The 22,065-nt window shown below is 37.0% G+C and overlaps 1 protein-coding gene across 1 annotated transcript in view; it reads left to right on the top strand.

Moving 5' to 3' along the window:
• Positions 1 to 524: 524 nt before the first annotated feature.
• LOC120338224 (uncharacterized) overlaps positions 525 to 22,065 on the top strand; it is a 36,236-nt gene continuing 14,695 nt past the window's right edge. The window contains exons 1-8 of the mRNA XM_078116688.1: positions 525 to 792; positions 2,162 to 2,322; positions 2,880 to 3,036; positions 3,702 to 4,067; positions 4,732 to 4,897; positions 5,526 to 5,687; positions 6,241 to 6,456; positions 21,539 to 21,705. Coding sequence (XP_077972814.1) covers positions 639 to 792; positions 2,162 to 2,322; positions 2,880 to 3,036; positions 3,702 to 4,067; positions 4,732 to 4,897; positions 5,526 to 5,687; positions 6,241 to 6,456; positions 21,539 to 21,705 — 1,549 coding nt within the window. The 5' untranslated portion in view covers positions 525 to 638. The remainder of the gene's footprint in view (positions 793 to 2,161; positions 2,323 to 2,879; positions 3,037 to 3,701; positions 4,068 to 4,731; positions 4,898 to 5,525; positions 5,688 to 6,240; positions 6,457 to 21,538; positions 21,706 to 22,065) is intronic.

Below are 22,065 nucleotides of genomic sequence, written 5' to 3'. Positions count from 1 at the left end.
TTTGACCATTAAAACGCCGGGAGCTAATGGCCATGATAATCGTACTTCTTCTCAAATATTAACGCATTACATCGGTACAATATATATATATATGTTTCCAAAGCCAAACCCGACGGTCTATCCATATACAAATCTGCTTCTCACATGTACATCCGCCTACTTACAGTTTTATAAATGGACAAAATGGTAAGATTTAGAAGCACTTCACTCGGAGAAAATCATTCTAACCCGCTCCGGGCAATATTTTTAGATTATTCTAAAAACACCAAAATTGGTAGTGAAGTTTTTTAGTATTTTTCTAAACCAAAGAACATTGGATATACTTATGAAAATATACATTTTGTGACATATGCAGGAGTGACGTCACTGCGTAGATGACGTCATGTTTATTTTACGGTCAGGTTTCACGTGGGTTAGAATGTAATACGCTGATGTTAATTTCAATGTTTTGTCAAAGTAGCTTGGGCGTGACTTCAAGTAATTTTAGAATTTTGATGACAAATTCGTTTTCTCATTACAGACAACTATTACGTCACAAATACTTTGTTATGAAGTCATAATTTAATCCTTTGCTTGTACGATTTCACACTTCTGACACGGATAGATTCGCTCGATTTGAAGCCCGGTCACGGTGTCTGATGATGGCGGCGTTTGGAACTTTCAAATCCCCCGTGATGTCATTGTTTTTCTCGATGTTTCTTTTGATGACGATGCCTTTGATATCCAAAGCTTTGATGCATCCAAGGGGAAGGTCGTCTCAATGTGTTAAAATCGAAAATTCGGCTTGTCGAGGTAAGTTTGATGAAAGATTTTGTAATAAACTATTTTACGAATTGTTAAGCAATCGAGCGTAACCTGGCAGAATGATTTCATTGCAATTGGAAGGCATCGATGCTGTCAGTGATTTAATTATATTACCCGCGCTCATGATCTTGATAAAATTAGTAAAATAAAAAAACTCTCTTTTGAAATCGTTAGGTAACGGAGCTTGACGTGGCAGACTAATTTTGTCTTAGTAATAAGGTCTCAATTTCTCTTAGTATATCCTGTTAAGTTTGTAGCAGAACGGACTTTCTTGGTCACTAATCTCACAATTAATTCAATTCTGGGCGCGAATTAAAATCGCGTATTGGACGCGTTTATAGTTGGGTATCCAGTCATGGATATTAAACACAATGTCGTAGTTTATGAAAAAACAAAAATCGGTGTCGGTGAAGCGAGATTCTTGAATCTATTGAAAATGGGGTTCTTAAACTTTTGGTGAAGAGGTTGACTATCATTTACAGAGCCCAATACATTGTTACGTGTCAATTAATGTTCACTTCATTTATTCACTCGGATGTATTTGATGCTTTGTATTTATAAAATATTTTCTTTTTAAATAAGTAAACGAACTGCTCGCGGAGCCCCCAGGTTTCTCTCACGGAGACATGAGGATCCGTATAGAATAATTTAGAATATCTGTCTTCACTATTACTGCCACATGCCTGTAATATAGGCACAAGCATTCATCAGCGCAAAGGCATAGAATAAAGATAAGTAGTTAGTCGCGTAGAAACACAATCAGGTCTTATTTTTTGAATTCTCCCCAAAACCGCGACTGACAGGTGTAACTGGAAGGTGTGGATTTCAAACGATTATTTGTTCTTACTTTGATCAAGTCACGGCTAGTTCTGCTCAACTTAGCCTGTATAGTACGGGAGAAAGTACTTAGCTTAGATATTTAATAGGCAAGGGGCTCACGAAAATCCAAAAAACCATTGAATTTATACCTTATGTTTGCGATTGATTTGTGATTTTAGTTTAAACGTTTCTAAGTTACTATGATATCCCTGGTCGAGCGTTGGTAAATTTAATGCATGTCTTAAAGCTGCCGCTTCACTCAGATTGTGGAAAATTTTGATTTTTATGAATTCTTAGTGGAATTAATGCTTTTTGAGTTCCTGTATATATATTTTACTTTTATTACCATTGGGAAGGGCTCTACATGAAATTCAGAATTTGGATTACAGCTCGAGGAGTTTGAAAATACTCATGTGAAAACCTGCCTTCGCACTCATGCTTCAGTATCTCCTAACGCCTCATGCACAGTTGAAAGCAGAAATGCACAAGCTACCATTTTCCCATTTGTATTTCAATATAAACTAATTTTTTTCTTCAGGAAACTACAACTACACAACATTTCCAAACATACTCGGACATGAAGACCACGATGAAGCTTCAAGAAGATTTGACGAATTCAATCCACTCACAGATACTGAGTGTTCCCCTCATGTCAAATTTTTTCTATGTTCGCTACATTTCCCCATGTGTGTACCACAGGTAATAATTTCATATGTGAACACTATATTTTATAGGCTGAAAATGAGTTTTATTCCAATGTTATTTTTAGAATTGAGGGAGTTATTACACCTTATAAAAAAAACTTGAATAATAATTAAGAAAAACTCATCTGTGTGATCACAATAGGTAACCGCGTTAATGCGGATTTTGAAATTATCTGATAGAAAATGGTCGTTGGTGTCAATAAGACAAGTTATACAACCAAGCTTTTAAATTCGATTTGAAAATAAAATTTAAAATGTGCAAAGTTGTTTAGTTTTTGTCATTCTTAGTTACAAGCACATTCAGCTATAATCTGGCAAATTCGGTCCGATGAAACGTCACAGAAATATATATGTGTGTTAATGTGTTGCAAGAATCGTTCATCCCTTCGAACTAGTTAATTGTAGTAGTGGAACCGCTTTGGCGGTGTGGATTTTTTTTTATTGGCTTCTAAGAAAGTAAAACCGATGATAAACAAAATGGCTTCAGTAATAAATATGAGTATTCAGTTACTTGTCTCACAAAAATATTGATCAATATTTAATTTTTCACAGATTCCCTTTGGAATCCCAGCATGCCGAGCAATGTGCGAAGAAGTTCGTCGTAAATGCGAACCTCATATGAATATATTCAATCTAAACTGGCCAGAAACTATACAGTGTGAAAAATTACCGGATCACACCTCGATGCAATGTATGCACCCACCCCAAGGTAAATGTATCCCAGTGGTTCTCAACCTTTTTTTCTGTCGTGGCGCATTTTTGTTGCACAATAATTCAGCGGCCCATAAATTTTTCCATACCAGGGTAAAACTACAAAAAAAAAAATATCCCGCAATACAGACACTTTCCCAATTAGAATGGAAATTATTACTCTGTAACAAACAGAAACAGACGCATTTATTGCTACTGCAATCAAAATTAAATATAGTGACTAAATAACTCTTGCAATTTTTAAATTTTTCTGCGGCTCAGCATTGAGATTTCGTTGAGGGGTGCCTTAAATTTGAAATCTGTAAGGTCATATAATATATATTATGTAACACTGTGAATTTAACACAATAGAGAAATTCCACTGTGATGGAATGGTCTTGTCGACACTAAATGCTCTCGACTTTTATGTAGTTTTTCCGATCAAATCTAAATTATCGACAATCTTTGTACTGTTAGTGTTTTTGGTAAATGTTTTGTCGCTATTTCGATATGTAGTAGTGTCTAATAGTAACCACGATAATTCTCGCGGGAATTCCACTGTCACATGGAGTCCAATAAAACGAAATGTGACGTAAAGAAGACCGACACCGGGTCCGGTGTTTGCCGACCGAGCACTGCTTTATCGTATCAGTATTTCGGAATAATCAAAATTTAATTTTTCAGGATTAAACGGGGAGGAGAAGGTGATAGCCGATGACCCCAACACGGAAACTTCGTCTGATGACGTCATATCCAAAGATGACGTAATAGATGACGCCATGACGCTGGAACCACCAGTTCGTGGAAATCGCAGACAAAAACAAAGTAAACGAAGAAGAGACAGAAAAGGCGGAAAGACGAAACCAAATAAAGATGTGGAAAAACCCACTCATCACAAAGAGGAAGTTAAAGAAGATCTTGATATAGAAACACAAGACGTGATGGCCGGAGATGATGGATTAGTTCAGAATGTAGAAGAAGTCAAAGCGGGTGTGGAAGAAGAGCCTCCGTCGAAGGCGCCCAAGTGGAATCCGGTGAAAATCGGGGAAGGTCAGTTTCATGTCAAGAATGCATTATGTGTTGTTTTGATGAGTCAGTGGCATTTTATAGAACGATGTCATGCAGTTGGATGTTTGTTTGATGCATTGGCCCGCTCGCACGCTATTATTTTGCTCATTTTAAATTAATTAAATGTGATTTCAGTCCTGTATGGATTCCTTGTAGAGATATTGATTTTTATACCAAAGTGGAGTTGCTTAATTTTATCTATGAGTTAAACATGTCATCAATGACGTCATCAAAATATACGATGTAAACAGGTATGGCGTCATCTAAGTACGCTATTTCACGATAAAAGACGTGACTGCGTTGGCAACTAGAATGCACATTTCAGCCTCAAGTCACATGCCTCCCGGGTGTAATAAATTAGATGTACAAGTTGTGCAGGGCCATCGATCGAAAGCCGCTAATAAGACATGTATAAACTCAAGTTGAACTATGTATGTCTAAAGAAGTCTGACCTTGGTGAAATATATTTGTGTTAGTATGCAGCAATACTCTTAAATCACTTAGGATTGTTATCTCTACTCTTGCTACAGCATCCTTGCATTATATGCATACGGATCCACCGGCACAAAAATATAGAAGACGGATAAGTAGTTAGTCTCTTTGAAACCCAATAATCAGGTCAAATTAATATTATCATTTTTTACAGTTCCACTATTTCCCGCAGTCGACTCTGACACCGATTATCCGGATGGTGGCTATCCGGTGTATTCAAACACGGATTACGACTCCGACGCTGGAAGTCAGTTTCATGACGTTGATGACAAATCGAAAACGATTTGCAAAAATTCAGACAAATTTCTATACGTTGAAAAGTAAGAGATGATGCATTTGTATATAAATCTATTTTAATGTAAAAGTGTTTATGGGATATTTGACAGGGCCAGGGGCGTAGGTCGCACCCCCCTTTAAAATTATAAAATGAAGTAAATTTTCATTTTTCTTGAAAACCCATGTTTTTCGGTCTCCGACCAACGCTAGCCGCTAACTTCGCGATTTCTTGATATCTAGTTAAAATTTATTCAATGTTATGTGCATTCTACATTCTGTGATCCAACATGTTTTGTTGCCACCTTTAACTTAATTTTATTCAAATTCGGTGGATTGGTTCCAAAAATAGAGATTTTCAACTTGAGCTCAAATTAAACAAATCAAGTCCATGAATCAGAAAACAAAATACCCGAAATGGGCGAGATACCCGCTTTATCGGCTTTCCTTTCCCCGGGATAATTATATAAAGTAAACCCTATCCAGGGATTTTTTGATTACACTCCGAATGTGACGCAGGCCACAGATAATGGAGCGGCGGGCCACATTTGGCCCGCGGGCCTGGGTTTGGACCACCCTGCGGCCTATCATATCCCTAAACAATAAATAACGGCTCAAATCTTCAACGAATTTGAACGCCAAAAATTTCTGTTATCACTCTATCTCGTTACTCAGAATCGACAAATGCCTCCCGATCTGTGACACAACGATCGATGTAATGTTCAGCTCAACAGACAAACGTTTTGCCTACTACTGGATGCTGGCCTGTTCAATATTGTGCATCGTCTCATCTGCACTAACGGTGGGAACGTTTATGGTAGATTCCAAAAGATTCAGGTGAGTGTTATTTCAGTTTTTTTGGAATAAATATTTCTAAAGAAAAGTTACAAGCGTTGAACCGTTAGACTAAATTATGATGTTCATCTATGATTAAAATCCCAACCTTATCCAGGGGGTGATAAATTGGGTAGAGTCAATGTCGACCAGGAAAAATTCAGATTTTTCTGGAATACGATCAGTGAGGAGTTTTAAGACAGAAATGACGGGCAATATTAATTTATGCAAATTTAATATGACGTTACAGCTGTAACGCCACAAATTTCAATTGCCTTCACCCCCTCAAAGAAATTTTGCGCAAGAATGGGTAATAGAATGGCATGTAAATACTTTGGCGATAAATAGAAATCGTGATCGTGGGCCGTGATGTGGGTCGACACAGACTTTATTCACTTCGTGTCAAAAGTGTCAGACATTTGTTCTATTTAGAAAGAATTCCGTTAAGTAGAGATCCTAAGAAGATGCATTTGGTAAAAAAAAATTCCAAACCAGAATGTAAACACTTCTGACAATTCATTGAGTTTATATTTTTTATGTTATGTATTTTTCTCAGATACCCAGAGCGACCGATCATTTTTCTTTCTCTGTGTTATCTCTTATACTCGTCAGCGTATCTCGTTCGACTAGGTCGCGGGCCAGAAGGAAGCGTTTCTTGCGTCACACAGGATAATAGTGACATCACACACATTGTCATGGGAGACCTGGAAAGTACCGGATGTACAGCGGTGTTCTTCCTTCTCTACTATTTCGGGATGGCGGCAGCGGTCTGGTGAGTTAATTTACGTTTGATGTCTTCTTAATTTAAATTCTATCGCATCCTAAGAGTTGAGCATGCGGTAATATTGTTGCTCTTAGTTTCAAATAATCTACAATGTGCAAAAAAATCCCCAATTCATTAAATTCATTTGAATTGAGTAAGCGAAATGAGGTTAAATATTACTATTGTATTAATAGATACGAAATATGAATTATTTCACTTGTTTTTCTGAAAAAAATAGCTTTTTCCACAAGTACTGGACCAATATATTTTAAATTGTGCGAACTCGTATATGGCAGAAGTGCCAGAAGGGTAATAAGTTAATTCTTTTGAGTCTCTCGATATTTTCCCCAAAAGTTCGCTGCTTTACTCCTATTCAAGGGAACGCTGTTTTAACATTTGACCTTGGTATTTATAAACTTGGGCATTGCTCTCTCGTTATCTTGTACTCTCACATTGGTTTCCACCGAAGATTCTATGGTCTCGTCATTGTGACGTCGTAGTGACGTAATTTTTGGATGTCGCATTCATATGCAAAAATTGTCATGCTACGCCCATTAGGAGTACATGAGGTACGAAACTTCTAAGCCTAGACCCAAGGTACTCTACCTAATTTTTTTTTTGCATTGTTACGTTTGTATATGCCAATATGAATTTGCTAGACGACGCGAGGGCATTGCACTTTAAAGCTTAGGTAACCGTGAATCGTCCGTCTTAGCATAGCGTACGCAACCGCAATAAACCCTAATACTAAATTTAGTACACGCTTACATATCCGCGTTCGATACACTTCCATTTGACCTGAACGTTCGCTCTTTAAAGAATAGAGAGATAGCGAGAGATTTTATTGTTTTCTACCATGACCTTCCTGCGCTGAGTCATTGCTAAACCTTGTAATATTACCAATGTAGTAATTGTTTTAGTTCTAATTATTAAAGCAATAATATACTAGTTTGCTACATGACGTCATCAATATTCATTACGTCATAATTCTACATAAATATCCGAAAGTTATGCTATTTTAATTAAGTATCAGGTAGGATGAGACTCTCATATTCATCTTGGTTGCAAGGAATGTGCTCTGCGGTATGCGCAGAAACTAATTTCTCTCGACTTTTGGGTAGTCAGGGCGATCAAGGCTAAATTGTCGCCAATCTTTGTACTGTTAGTGTTTATGGTAAATGTTTTGTCGCGATTTCGATTTGTAGCAGCGTCTAATAGTAACCAAGATAATTCTCGCGGGCATTGGTACTTTCTGGATTTGAAGCCCACCGAAGACTAAAAATATCACCATGCTGTTTGTACCTGTAGTGTAGGCCGTAAGGTTTACTTTCTGCTTTCCGTTGTCGCGTCACAATTTCAAAATCTTGTTTTCTTTATTCGTAATGAATGGACGATTATTACGTTAAAAGAGACAAGGCGGCATCGGTACTTTGATGTACAATCAAAACAAGATTCGAACATCGTCGCGTGAGAGTTTCGGGAGAAATATCTTATGTAAACTAGGTGTTGTGGGCTTAAGAATATACCGGAAGCGTCTTGCTAAAATTGCCTACGAACTGTACTGGATGCAATCGTCTGTACAATATTGCAGTCAGTAAAAATGCCGTAAAACTTCTGTTTTTACTGAGTACTCAGTATATGGAAAAAGTCTTGCTGTCTTTGCATAGAAGCTGTACCGAATGCAATGCGCTTGTAAACTGTTACAATCTATAAAATAGTATAAAAACAAAGGTGTGTTATCGTAATACAGAGTTTAAATTGATTAAAATTGGGATGGTTTTTAATTAGTTCAAGAACAGAAATAAGCAAAAACATAAAACTTCAGAGCCATGTAGCATGAATTTTGACTGTGAATTGATTTCCCAACCCTAAGTCATAACCCAAAGTTGTAGATTCAAATCTAATCACGAATAAAATGTAAAATAAGGATAGGGCTCGTAAAAGTTAGGGTTGGAGCAAGTTTCCATTTCTCTTGATAGCTGTTTTCATCTAGACCTCGTTCCATGAGGAGGCGAGACCGGTAAATGAACCTCATTACTTTAGATTTATAATAGAAATAGGTGAACCACAACGCCATCACGTCAGTCAACAAGAAGAGTTCGTTGACACAAAATAATTTACTGGTTTGTGAACGTCAAGATTGGGTTTAATATTTTATTAGATTGAATATATTTATTATCATTAGACTATAAAGTCGAAGCATTTATCTGAACGCAAATAAATAAATGTTAAAGATAAGAAGTTATATTTATTATTGAAAAGATAAAAGTTATTGATAAAATCTATTTTACGAAGTATCATCTAACGTTGTGGAAAATTGTAGTGTTTAGTTGAATTTGATGTCGAATACCGCCCAATTTTGACACGATTATTAGTGACCCAGCCCCCAATCTATGGCAATGCAAATACATGTATACATATTACATGTATACATGCGTTACATACATGTAACGCTCAAATTTAGGTAAAAAACACACCTTAGGTTACTGGAAAAAATATCCAAATATATAACAATGAAATTAATTTCGTCTATCTTTAGTTTAATTATACAGTTCTGACGACAAATATGTTTTTGTGGACATCCATTGCACGCAACTCAGAAATTTTTCGAGATTCGGTTTTCGTTATAAATTTACATTTAGAAAAAATGTCACGGGATAAATTTGTTAGGTGGGGTTCTGTATCATTTTTCAATATCAATTCTGTGTATTTTATTCAATCCTGATCTCCTATAAGGATCTAGACAGGTGTGCCATAAAGATTTTCACTGGCTGCCGTACTTTGGTGCACATTAAAACAAATGTTCAAGATGTTACTCGTGATATCTATAAAATGTTGGGTGCTCCCGAAGTATGCGAACCAAGATGGCGGACATCGGAACGTAACATGGGTAACAGGTTAGGGTTAGGCGATAATTTTTTTCCAATTTTCATTATTTTAGTCCTATTATCAGTTCGAAGACTAGCCAAGAGCCTCCCGTAGTATTTATACCTAAAATTATGGCCTAACCCTAACCTAGTACACATATTACATTCCGATGTCCGCCATCTTGGTTCGCATACTTCGAAGCCCCAAATGTTGTTATGGAAAATGTGATTTGTAGATGGCACTGACTATAAAACAAAGCTAAGGGTGTATGAACATTTGAAATAAAAAAAAAATATCGAAAATTTTTGGGTGTTTCCTATAATTTTACCAAATATATATTTGTATTTACTTGTAAGGATATTTCCCAAAGCAAGTTAACTTGAACTAATTCAGAAAAAAAAAAGAGAATATTCTCTAAGCAAGGGTACTGACGACGACCAACATGCCAAAAACTACCGGCGCTATGAAGAATTATAGTGTGGGAGTGCACATTAGTAATTATCGATTGAAGATATATAGCATCGTGAGACTCATCCGTGCTTAATTCTCTGCAAGACACAGCACAACCCAGCGTGTTTGCCCCTTACCCCCCCCCCCCCACCTCAGCACCAAACTTGGAATGTTTTGCTGTAAACAAAAGAGCATGTAAAATCAAAGCGATTTACCGACACACAAACACAAAAAAACGTTTTTGTACACGGTAGTATAGTTTCAGTTTTCGACAGCGCGCTTTTCGACTCACAAAAAAGTGAAATTTTTTTCCAGAACAAGTATGTACACATAATAAAATCGTTATATTTTAAACACTACTTATACATGATAAAATATCACAAAATTGTCAATTCAGAACGGTAGCTCATCGACACATATCGCTTACACGGTATAAGATTACCTCGAGATATCAATACCTATCGTAAAAGTAGAATATCACGTTTCCTTAAATTGGCGACAATTTATTGTTTCACGTTAACATAGATTGATTTCACATCTTTTCATTAAGATCTGAGTCATTAAATATAAAATCTACTTCCAGATTAACACTTCGAGTTAGCAAATTGCCCAATGTTTAGCCAGTTTTTCTCGAATAGCGAATATTAAAGTACCTAAATTGTGAAATTCTCGCTGGCCGAACTCGAATTTCGGCGCTCCAGGAGTGTGTGCACCAATATGGAGGTAACTAATTTTGTTCGCCTACTTTACATCAAGTTGTGTAAAGGGACTGAAACCTATGGGGGTATATTCACTTGGATAGCACATACAGTCCCCGAACTCGTAATATAACTGAAACAAGGAAAATCGGAATAAAACTATGCCCTAACCCTAACCTGGTACACACACTACGGGAGTACCCGAATTTCACAAGTAGCAATGTAGAAGTATCTAGCGTAAACTTTCCATAACAAAAAAAAAGAAAGATTCACCGGGCTTACAATTATGTTGTTTCCATTCTCTGTTGGTCTCAAGTAAATTGGTATGGAGGCCCCAACTCAGGGTATGCATCAGTGATCGGTTCAACAATTAAGAACCAGATTATTGGGAGACTTGTTTGGAGGAAACATGAAACAAAAGCTAGAGCTCGCCTAGAGGTCACTTTCCACATGTTACGTTCGCGTGCCAAAACTGAGCTGACCTTGTTGTTGCAAGCTTCGCTCCAACTCATATTTTAAAACCAGAATTTTTCCTATTTGAATTTATTTCAAATTTATCTATACTTTAATCAATGTTATCAGTTTTTCACGAAGTAATTATTTGAAAGAAGTGTTTGTCCGCGCAAATTTAACTTCTATTTCGTAATGGGAAGATCTACCAGACAATTCACATTTAGTTTAGAGTAGTTTAATTAAGCTGCCCAACCCCGAGCGGGTATCAATGATTTTTTCAAACATCGTATGACTCAAATTTGAGAAGCATGATCTTTAGAGTCTGCCACGGCGGTGTGGCTCAACGGGCTAAGCGTTAGGAATACGCTCGCCACCGCACCTCTAATTACTCTGCATGGGTTCGCAGGTTCGAATCCCATGCAGGGATGGTTATGTGCGAGAGTATTGCTGGACTACTCGCCGTCGTTGGGTGGTTCACGTAACCGCTGGTCGGTTACGGCTTCCTCCACCACCAAGTCCATGCTTCCGAAAACAAACAATATAACTAATCCCATACCCGACCTGGAATGGTAACCGGACGAGAGGCCGTGGTTCGCCATATGGATAAGCCGTCCCATCGGCTTTCCTCTCCCCCGGGATAAATATGTAAATCCTATCCTATCCTTGTTCAGAGACAACATGAAATAAGAGCATAATATATGGCACGCACATAGGTCACTTTCCACATGTTACATTCGCGTGCCAAAACATTGAAAAACAACTATCTTGATATCAAGTGATGTACCAAATAATGTAAATGTCGATGTTGCCCACACGCGACATATTAAATTGCAATGTAGAATTCTCGTGCCACCTCGAAGCAAAAATTGTTACTTCCTTCTTAATCGTTCCAAGCATTTTACAAGCAATGCTTGTATAGCACCTAAGTACTGTCTGTATTGTCAGAATGAAAAATCTATTTCTAAGTTTAATGATGGTAATTATCATGCAAAAACAGGGGCTAAATAGTGTTATTATCTATAATCTTAATGGTTACAAAACTCAATGAATTCCGATAAATTGTAAGTATTTCAGTCAATCCATGGCTATCTTGCTACTCAGAGTGCAACAAACTTGACTGGCGAGCCCGAATTTTCCTATCTAACTAAGCTATAGCAATGATATAGCAATATTTTAGTTATATTCATGCCCAACATATCACATGGGGTACAATAATTTGCAAGCCTTGTAAGGCCCGAGAAAATATTAATCTCTTGTAATGGAGGGACGAGCGGAGGGACAAAATACTCGATGATATCAAAATTTTAAGCGTTTTTGAACATCCGTTTATTTCGTTGAAATCTGATGCAGGTGATTAATATTATATTTTCCGTGGTATTTAATAGAATAATAAGTTTTTGTAAGTTCCCATACTCGAACAAAGCTCATACATGCCAAGAAAACAAATGGCACTATAGGGAGAATCAACATATTGTCTTGCAGGCGAGAGATGTCAAAACACCAAAACATGTTATAAAAAGGCACGCGTTGGTTCTGATCCCACATTTATTTCTATTTTGTATTTCCAACCACCCTTCACAGGGTGCAATGTTTTGCACAAAGACGAACCTTCCGGGAAGGATGTCCTACCATAATGCCCGCTCGTGTCTATACGTGTGAGTAGACTTCCTGTGCGCAGTGTCATTTATGAATTCATAGGGAACATATGACACGGTAATTGTCCTCTGTGGGAACAAGAAATATGATATTCGGAGAAACAAAAGGTCTTACATATGTTGCCTCAATATATAACAATATGGATTAAATATGTTCGCCTCCCCTGGCGTCTGTTGTTTGACAACGTCACTTCGGTACAGGAAGCGATCAACATTGTTTTTTTCTTGGCATTTTGATGGGAGAACGAAATTATACAAAATTACAGTTGTGTTGAAACTGAAAAAATAAATTTTCGAAAAATACAGAATATAAAAAAAATGAATTCTTTGCAAATTATGCCCTTTTCTCGCCTTTCCCCAATATTGCCACCTTTTTCAAATTGTGTGCTTTTTGGAATGCCTTTCTGCTTAGATTATACCCGTACAGTGTTTATTTGATATGGTAAAAGTTTACGTTTAATTGGGAGTACAAAAACTAAATTAAATTGAAATAATCGAGATTTCATGATAGAAGTCTATAATAGGCCTACATAACTTTCAGTACTAGAACGCTTCTTCTTACTGTTTAGCTTACAAATGTTTTTGTAGGACTTAGTCTTTATAATATTTGCCGCGTTATGCGCCATCATAAATGGGTGTTCCCGAAGTATTCGTACCAAGATGGCGCACAACCTGAACATAGTATGGAAACCAGGTTAGGGTTGTTCAGGTTGTGCGTCATCTTGGTACGAATACTTCCGGAGCGCCCATAAATGTATAGTTACAGTAGTCTAGGCATCTCAGTGTCCGTAGCTCAGAGATAAGGCTGTTTTACTCTGATTTGACATAACCTTGCTTAGGAAAAATTATTTTTTGAAATAACGAATTATAAAGGTCACATAATTATTGCCGGGCTTGCTAATATTATTGCACGCCGTAGTCTTTGCAATATTTTGCGCGTAATGTACCATCATAACGTCCGTTGCTCACAGATAGGCCTATGTTACCTCTTATTTGCCACACGCAACCGTGCTTGGAAATTGCCTTAAAAAAAGTTTGCTTTTTGTGAAAAAAGGATTTTAGACATTAGAGAGCTATCATATCACGTCAGTACAAATCCAATCAATGGTTTAAAGTTTATTTTCTTCGGAGATTTTCTTCCCACAGATTGTGTTATACAAAACACTACTGACATTAATCTGAGTCCAGTCAACGCAAATGGAGCGAAGTAAATATGAATAGAAAGGACGTGTCGCACGAATAATACCCAACAAAAGTCGGCCAGATAAATAAAACGTTATCAAAAGAGTTGATAGATACGTGATTTAATTAACACGCTACTGGGCGGGAACCTTATATCGATGAATAGGCGAAAAACAAAGCCACGTTTTGACTAATAGAAATGATGTTTGGTCACTGGTTTCTTAACTGAGCTTTAAAGTAAGTGAAAATAAAACATGTTTACTATTCTGATTTGAAAATTAATGGTTTGGCGTTAATCGAATACACCAGGGGTGAGGAAGGTTTTTCAACCAGCGGTCAAAAATTTGGCTCAACCAGTCTGGCGGGCCATGTAAGTGTGACGTAACAAGTTATATTTTATGAACAATATTTACTGCTGTGTTACAAAGCAAAGGTGGAAAACAATACGCCTCGTGCGAAAACTAAATTTAACTGCAATTTCCTTGAGCTATTTTTAGCTAAAACATCAAAATTAGATTTCAGTTTGGTTGTGGCAGCATCATGCGGGCCAGACTGAATTACACCACAGGTCAGATTTGTCCCGCGGGCCGTACTTTCACAATGTCTGGTATACATGTCTCTCCGAACGAGACCCTGTACAAGCAGCTGCTGGAATGCGACGCCATACTGATTGGTTTATGATGGTAATTATTGGTTGTGGTGGTATTATGCGGTAACACGTTCTAGTCGGAAAAGACCTGCACAAACAAAGTCTGATAGACTTGAGGTTGTTATGACCGAAGATTTGTATTTCGCAACATAGCCAAAAAAATGTTGATATGCATTTCTAACCAGCTGCCCGATGTTTTATGTTTACATTATTCGATAATTTAGTATCGTATTGTCTGTATTAGCGTCCTCGATTATTGAAAAAAATATATTTAAATTGAAGCATTTGGTTTGTGCAAAAAATGCTGTATAATATTCCATGAGAGTAACTGGAATATGGTAGTACAATTGCTTTATTACATTATAAAAATTCATGGCAAAATTGGTGACTTGCGCAAAAGGATTGTTCCATTGGGGATACAGACCTTTTAACATTATATACAGCCATCTGCGAGGTGGACTCAAACTTGATTTAATATATTAATTGGGATTTTCCGGAATCGGAACTTGCAATCCTGGCGCCACACAAGTTGAAGTCAATCGCTCTTAAATCTTGTCACCAACGATCCGCGATTTCAAAAAAAATTAAAAGTCATTCTAGCCAACTTCCAGCGTATCATTTACAATATTAAGTTATTATCACAAAATCGGATGTAAATCGATATTTTAATGCGTCGGTGTATAGTTGTGCAGTAGGCGATTAATGGCCTCAAAATTGAATTTGATATCTGGTATCACGATAGGTGAAAAATCGACCGAGGTCATTATTTGATTGGAGCTTCCAGTAACCTCTAAAGTTAAATAGAATGACAAGAAATTTTTAGGAGTGTTTCCCAAGACATTTTTCAGTGTCTCATAGCTTCACTTTTTCATGACGTGTACAACCCCATAGCGTTTTTCTTGGACGTATTGACTTATTATTATTTAATGGTTCCTATTAAACTGGCGTATTTTTATGCACCAGGACTGTAAGATTTCTAGTTTACTGTTCAACCGTTTTCGCCGTGATGAGGACGCTTATTATTACAAACGGAATATTTCTCGGATTTGTTGAGCAAATTGGTAATATGACGATGGGCAAAAATCGACCGAAGTTAATTTTTGATTGGTGCTCTTAGTAACCTATAAAGTTACATAGAATGACGAGAAATTTCTAGAAGTTTTCTCAGAGAACTTTTTCATTACCTCATAATCATGTGCGAGAAGATTGCTAGACTCCTCCCTGCCGTAGGGTGGTTCACGTAACCGCCGATTGTTTACGGCTTCTTTTCCCACCAAGTCCATGCTTCCAAAAACAATTAACTGGGTAACTAATTTCATACCCGACATGGACTGGTAACCGGACGAGAAGCCGTGGTTCGCCATAAGATTAAGCCGTCTTATCGGCTTTTCTCTCCCCCGGGATAAATGTGTAAATCCTATTCAGTGAATTCTTAACGTTCGTCGGTTTGAATCTTACATCATGATATCCCAAAATTTCAACCCTTTGAAATATTGTAGCGATATGTAATTTCACAACAGATGTGAATCAAGACGATTTGACTTTGCTATTTGACACTCAAGGATCTGCATTACAATGAATTTTTAATGTCAATGGAAGTACAAGTTCAGTTACAGAAGAAGCGCCATTTCTTTCTATCAAGTTTTTTTTTGAAATTTCCTTTCATAGTCGCTGAATTTAATATTCAATGTGAGACTCTATGTAGTGGAGTAGGGAGGATATTCGAACGTCGATTTGGTACATACCGTGTTTCCCCGAAAATAGGAAATACCCTGGAAATAAAACCCAGTTTAAAAAAATGATTTAGTCAATAGCGCGAATATTTCTTGGCCTAGTCGATGGCGAAAAATCTCTCCTACACGTTTTGATTGATTGGTCATTTTTGCAAATCCATGTTTAGCAGTTTTAATAAATGAAACATGTTATTTACAAGAGAGCTATGCTCAAATATATGGACACGTAGAGTCACATAATTTTGATGACGTCATAGCGAAAAAAAAATGTAATAGCCTTCTGGAGAAAATTTTTATCTTTAACCACTGAAAATTTCGAAGCAATTGGTCCAGTATTCGAAGAGAAAAGCGACTTTTTAAAAACATGTCAAAGAACAACAACAACAACATAATATTGAAACGATCGTTATGTCCACTACGTGTCCAATAAGTAAATGGTTATCGGTTTCATGTTTTGCATATTTGAAAATCTCATGATTCTCTACTTTATAATTTTGTTTTTGTTAAATGACGCTTTCTATGTGACCGCTCGATATTCTTCAGAAGCGGAGACCATTCAAATGACAATTGGTACCATATATCCATCCGTATTACGCAGTGGGGGCTCCCGAAGTATGCGAACCAAGATGGCGGACATCGAAATGTAACATGTGTACTAGGTTAGAGTTAGGCCATAATTTTAGGTATGAATACTACGGGAGGCTCTTGGCTAGTCTTCGAACTGATAATAGGACTAAAATAATGAAAATTGGAAAAAAATTATCGCTTAACCCTAACCTGTTACCCGTGTTACGTTCCGATGTCCGCCATCTTGGTTCGCATACTTCGGGAGCACCACGCAGTGTACGTGACAGCCTAACACAGAGGAGGCCATTTAAAGGGCGATTGAGACCATATGTATCCTTCCTTACCCTAGCTGTTCTATTTTGGTAACGTGGCTTATTATATATTTCACTTTCAAATTTGTAAGCTTTTCGTTTGTAAGCTCATGTCCATCCTTACCAAGAAAGTAATAAAATTTTGTAGGTCTTTTCAGAAAGATATATTTGGGGGGTTGTTAATGTCACGATTTTTTAAGTTGAATTGGACAGAGTTCTTATTTGAAGGCTTTTATGTATCCACTGACGCCATAATAGCTACATATACCTATAGGGATGGAAGGTACTTGAATTCCGTTTCGAGAAGCATTTGAAAACCATTTTTATGGCATTTGCAGTAAGACATAAATTCATAAAAATTTTCATTTTGCTCTATTCTTGAGGTATTTGGATTTCGTTTCGAAGAGCATCCGATGTTTTATACGTTGTAATATCAGTATATGCTTTTTCTCAAGTTTAAAATTGGTTTCAAGTTTACCTATATTGAAGATATTCAGTTATAATCGTCGCTTCGAATCACAAATACAATATTTCACCTGTGGGCATTGAGCATAACAAATTATTTCTCGCTATCTGTCAGAATATCATAAAACCAACAGAAATAATTGCAGGTTACGATGTAATGCTCAGTCCAAATTTCCAAATTTGAGAAAAAAAATTTCTAATTGGATTTTTTCGCGACTGGGATGGTTTAGTTTATTTATTCAGGAAGTGATTTTACTAAAAGTAGCTAAATATCTCTATGCGGAAAATTGTGTTTGTTTTTACACTCGGAAATAAATGTTCCATTTTTAAAATGGGAACACTGCATTTATTTTTTGTACAATTTACCAGATATCAAACGCACGCTTAACCCGCTTTTACAGACTCAATTTGGGGTGTAGATACGTCCAAATAGCCCCGAGCGAAAGTATAAGTAATTGCAGCAAATTTTCATGCCAAAAAGTGCGGTCAAACTGTCAAATATGTTACGAGTTACCACAATAAATAATCTTTTTTTTTGATAATCGAAGTCCTATTCGTGAACACTATTTATTTTTCTGTGAAAAATAAGCCTGACAACATAGAAACAATTCTGGAAGATTTCGGCTCGGTCGGATAATTCATATTGTACCACGTCATTGTTTTAATTTGAAATGAATAAATTTTTAACAAAAATACAAGAAGAATATTCACATCTTAACACCATTTAATGCTTATTAAAGTTTGTAGACATGTAGACTTTAAGAATAATGGCAATGTCAACAAAAAACACAACATTTACACCTATTTATCTAAAACGAGTGGTGTGCGAATGCCTCTTTTCAAATATTCAACCATATGTTAGTTATGTTTACCATAATTCTCTCAATTTTCGGAGCGAGAGGGGGTCCTGTCTTCTCAAAATAAAGTAGGCCTTTGCTTATCAGTCGCCCATAGTGTATGTAGAGAACCAGGAAGGTGTAAGATACGTCGTTTAAAGACATTTATATTATTTTCTAAAACGATTGGATTACTTTCCGCAAAAAGCAACTTTACCGCTCTGTTGGAAATGTATTAATATCTGACCAAGAGCAAAGTTAGTTTCATCTCAACACGCCCATGAAAGCTCTGACATGTTTGCGAGGATTTGTCGAAATAAATGACACGAACCGAAATTCATTTGTATGACGACGTAATGCGGATTTAATGGATCAATTGTGATGAAATAAAGATATTATAACGATACTTGACAATTATCTTCTTCATGTTATGTTAGCCTTTGAAGAAAACGAATAAATTTCTACAATTAGGAAGATTGCAATCTATTTGGCATCAAAGTTTATTTCTAAACCACAAACGCTACCGAATTACGACTAAGCGGATGGGTCGTGCACTCACCGACCGACGCAGGGGATACGCACAATTGAAAATATAAGGATATAAGATCCCAAACGGCGACGTTATGTGATATACCATGTAAGTCGTCAATCGGGTGATGAAAATAACGTCAACACTAAGGATTGTGTGTCTCTTGTGATGAGAAAATGTGACTAAACTGAATAGTATTAGGCTAGATAGGTAATTATTTTGGCCTTGCCTAGTTATTATTCCCATTGGTTCATGTATATTTAGTGAATGTCTGTGTTATAGCTACGCTTTATGCTACTCAATTGATATAAATATGGCTACTGGAGTGCTCATGCACTATGTGAATGCCACTGACTTCTATTCTAAAAGTCATCTCAGTCTATATTACCAGCTCAAAATAAAAGTCTTTTCTACGTTTCTTGTCTAGTCATTTGAACCCCGTTGCCACATTTCTCCTATAAATCAAAACAACATATGTCTATTGTTGATATCACGTACTTTTTTGGGTGTAGTTTTTTGTTCCACCCACCTTGGAATGACGTGAAGGTGTTTTTAGAACTTAGTCTTTGATATTCGAGAATATGTATGACTAATTTTATCGGTATCCAAACTTATACAAAAGCAACTTGACCAAATAGGGGCTACTAATTAGCTAAGAATGATTGTATTTCGAATTCCTATTCCGAAAACGTTTTGGCCCTCCTGAAGTATGCGCACCAAGATGGCGCACAACCTGAACTCAGGTTGTGTACCAGGTTAGGGTTCAGGTTATGCGACATCTAGGTGCGCATACTTCAGAAGTACCAAGGTTTCGATATTATTTTTGTGTTCAAACCTACATCATCAGTAATAAACTATCAAGCCTATTCCAACACAGCTCTAACCCGGCTTTCAGCACGAATCACATTCTACATTAGATAGATTATGGCAACATACGGGTGTCCATAAAGTCTCTGTACTATTTCAATCCATTTAGTTCTCAATATATCTTAACCCGGTCTGTTGTTTTTCAATCAGTATTTGTTTATTACTTCATTTAATATATCTGTGAAGGCCAAAACAATATATGGTATCGACAAATTTTCTTCGCAATTAAAAAAAAAATTGAGGCGTTCACGACACCCTGTGTGATGGGATTTTATATCTCGCGCCACAGAAGAGAGAAATCGTGTGCCATATGCCACTTTCGGCTTTTCGTGGATATACCATTGGACCGTACTCCCGTGGTATGTGTACCAGGTTAGGTCATAATTTTATGCCAATTTTTCATATTTTAGATTATTACAAGTTCGAGGACTGTCTGTTTTAGCCAAGTGAATATACCCCTGCCCATAGGTTACAGTCCCTTTATACACAAATTGATGTAAAATAGGCGAACAAAATGAGTTACCTCCATATCGGTACCGTACATTGGTTTTTGTTTCGCCATTTGCCTAACAGGCAAATGCCTAAGCAGGCAGCTGGTATGAGATTTACCATTGACCCAGAGAGAAAAACCGATATGACGGTTCAACTAGATCGCAACCTCGTATTGGCATCAGCATTTTTCCCGGGGCTTGTAAGTATTATATAGTCTATTCAGACAATATCACGTTCAAACAATTTTCTATATTTACTTTGTGATAAAACAAACGATTAAAAAGTAATTTATGACGTAACACGCCTATTAAATTCCACACAATTTGGTTCAAAAATAACAAAGCAAAAAAGCTTAGGGTCAAATATGAAAAAACGCCATAAAAATAATTTCGTCGCTTTAGAATAGATTGTTGTTGACATATGATAACGCATCAAAGTAAGCGATATTATCACTCAATTATGACGTGCGACAAGGTCAATTATGATTCATAATCTAATTCTGAAATGTAACAATTCTAGAAGTTGGCCGTTTTCAATGATCGAAACAGCGGTTCGCCATATCATTAAGCCGTGTTATCGGTTTCCCTCTTCATATGGGCAATTCCGAATCAGACCAAAATCTTGCCATAAAGATCGGTTTACCTGCGTATAAGGTCGCTTTTAGCAAAAGGCACAGTATTACATTACCGTCTTCAAAGCGAAAAGTAAATTTTTTCATCAAAATGGAACTTGTGGGCGCGGTGGTCTAGCACAGGACTACTCAACTATTTTTATCGAAGGTCCGCAAACAAAACTTCAAAATTATTTGGGTCCGGTCTTTCCAGAAATGATATTTCGGCATCCTTAAACGAGCACTTCTTCGACCGACTAATGATTAGTAGCAATTAAAAGTGTTTATTATGGTGTTATAGTTTTTTTCGTATATATTCAAAACTATGAAAGTCATTTTATAATAGGAAATTCAAAAAGTGGGGCTAATGATCCAAAATAAATAATTAGGTGCGGTCCAAATCCAATACTCGAAAGGTCCGGATTCGGACCGCGGTCCGCCAGTTGAGTAGCCCTGGACTCTAGCAGTTGAAGTGCCGGAAGTCATTTTTTAAGCATTTTGGGCTGAAGATCTTGGACAAACCTTCAAGCCTACCATCGAGAGGGCAACGAATTGGGCAGGCAATGCCAGTAATGCTTCTGATATTTGCATTAATAATAGATTCTTGCGTAACTGCAGATGCTTGTCTAGGGCCTTCTTTGGAGTAAATGCTCTGAGAAAATCCGTATTCATGCTTGGAAATTTCTAATGTTTTCTTAAAGTCATCATGTATTACTTTCGTTCCAGGTGGGTGATTCTGAGCGTCACGTGGTTCCTGGCAGCCGGATTGAAATGGGGGCACGAAGCGATAGAAGCTCATGGATTCTACTTTCACTTGGTGGCGTGGTTGGTACCGGCTGCACAAACGATTGTTGTCTTGGTGATGGGGAAAGTGGATGGCGACGAACTAACAGGTGAGTTCTAGAGCTAAAATAGGTGATTCTCAATTGATGATTTTTTCATGATCCGTGCTCTCCTTCCAAAAAATATCAACACTACTCTTCATGTGAAAATACCCAGTTTTGCTATTACGCGTTTCAATCCGTGGTATTATCCTAACGCCCCCTTAATTTGTGGTGTGCCACCACACTTTAATTCCTAAGGTACAGAAATCAATTTCAATATCTAAAAACTGAAATATATGCTGGTGCAGATTATCAGTCAAATACATAGCACATTTTTATAAGTCACAAATAGTTTTATCACTATTCACAAATATCTACCATCTCCTTGATTTGGAAACACCCCTCAAATATAAAAAGTCGGGGAACCCA

The sequence above is a fragment of the Styela clava genome, chromosome 10 (assembly GCF_964204865.1).
Source record: "Styela clava chromosome 10, kaStyClav1.hap1.2, whole genome shotgun sequence".
NCBI classification, from domain to species: Eukaryota; Metazoa; Chordata; class Ascidiacea; order Stolidobranchia; family Styelidae; genus Styela; species Styela clava.
Note: the sequence above shows the minus strand (reverse complement) of the source record. Positions and strands in the feature narration are given on the sequence as shown.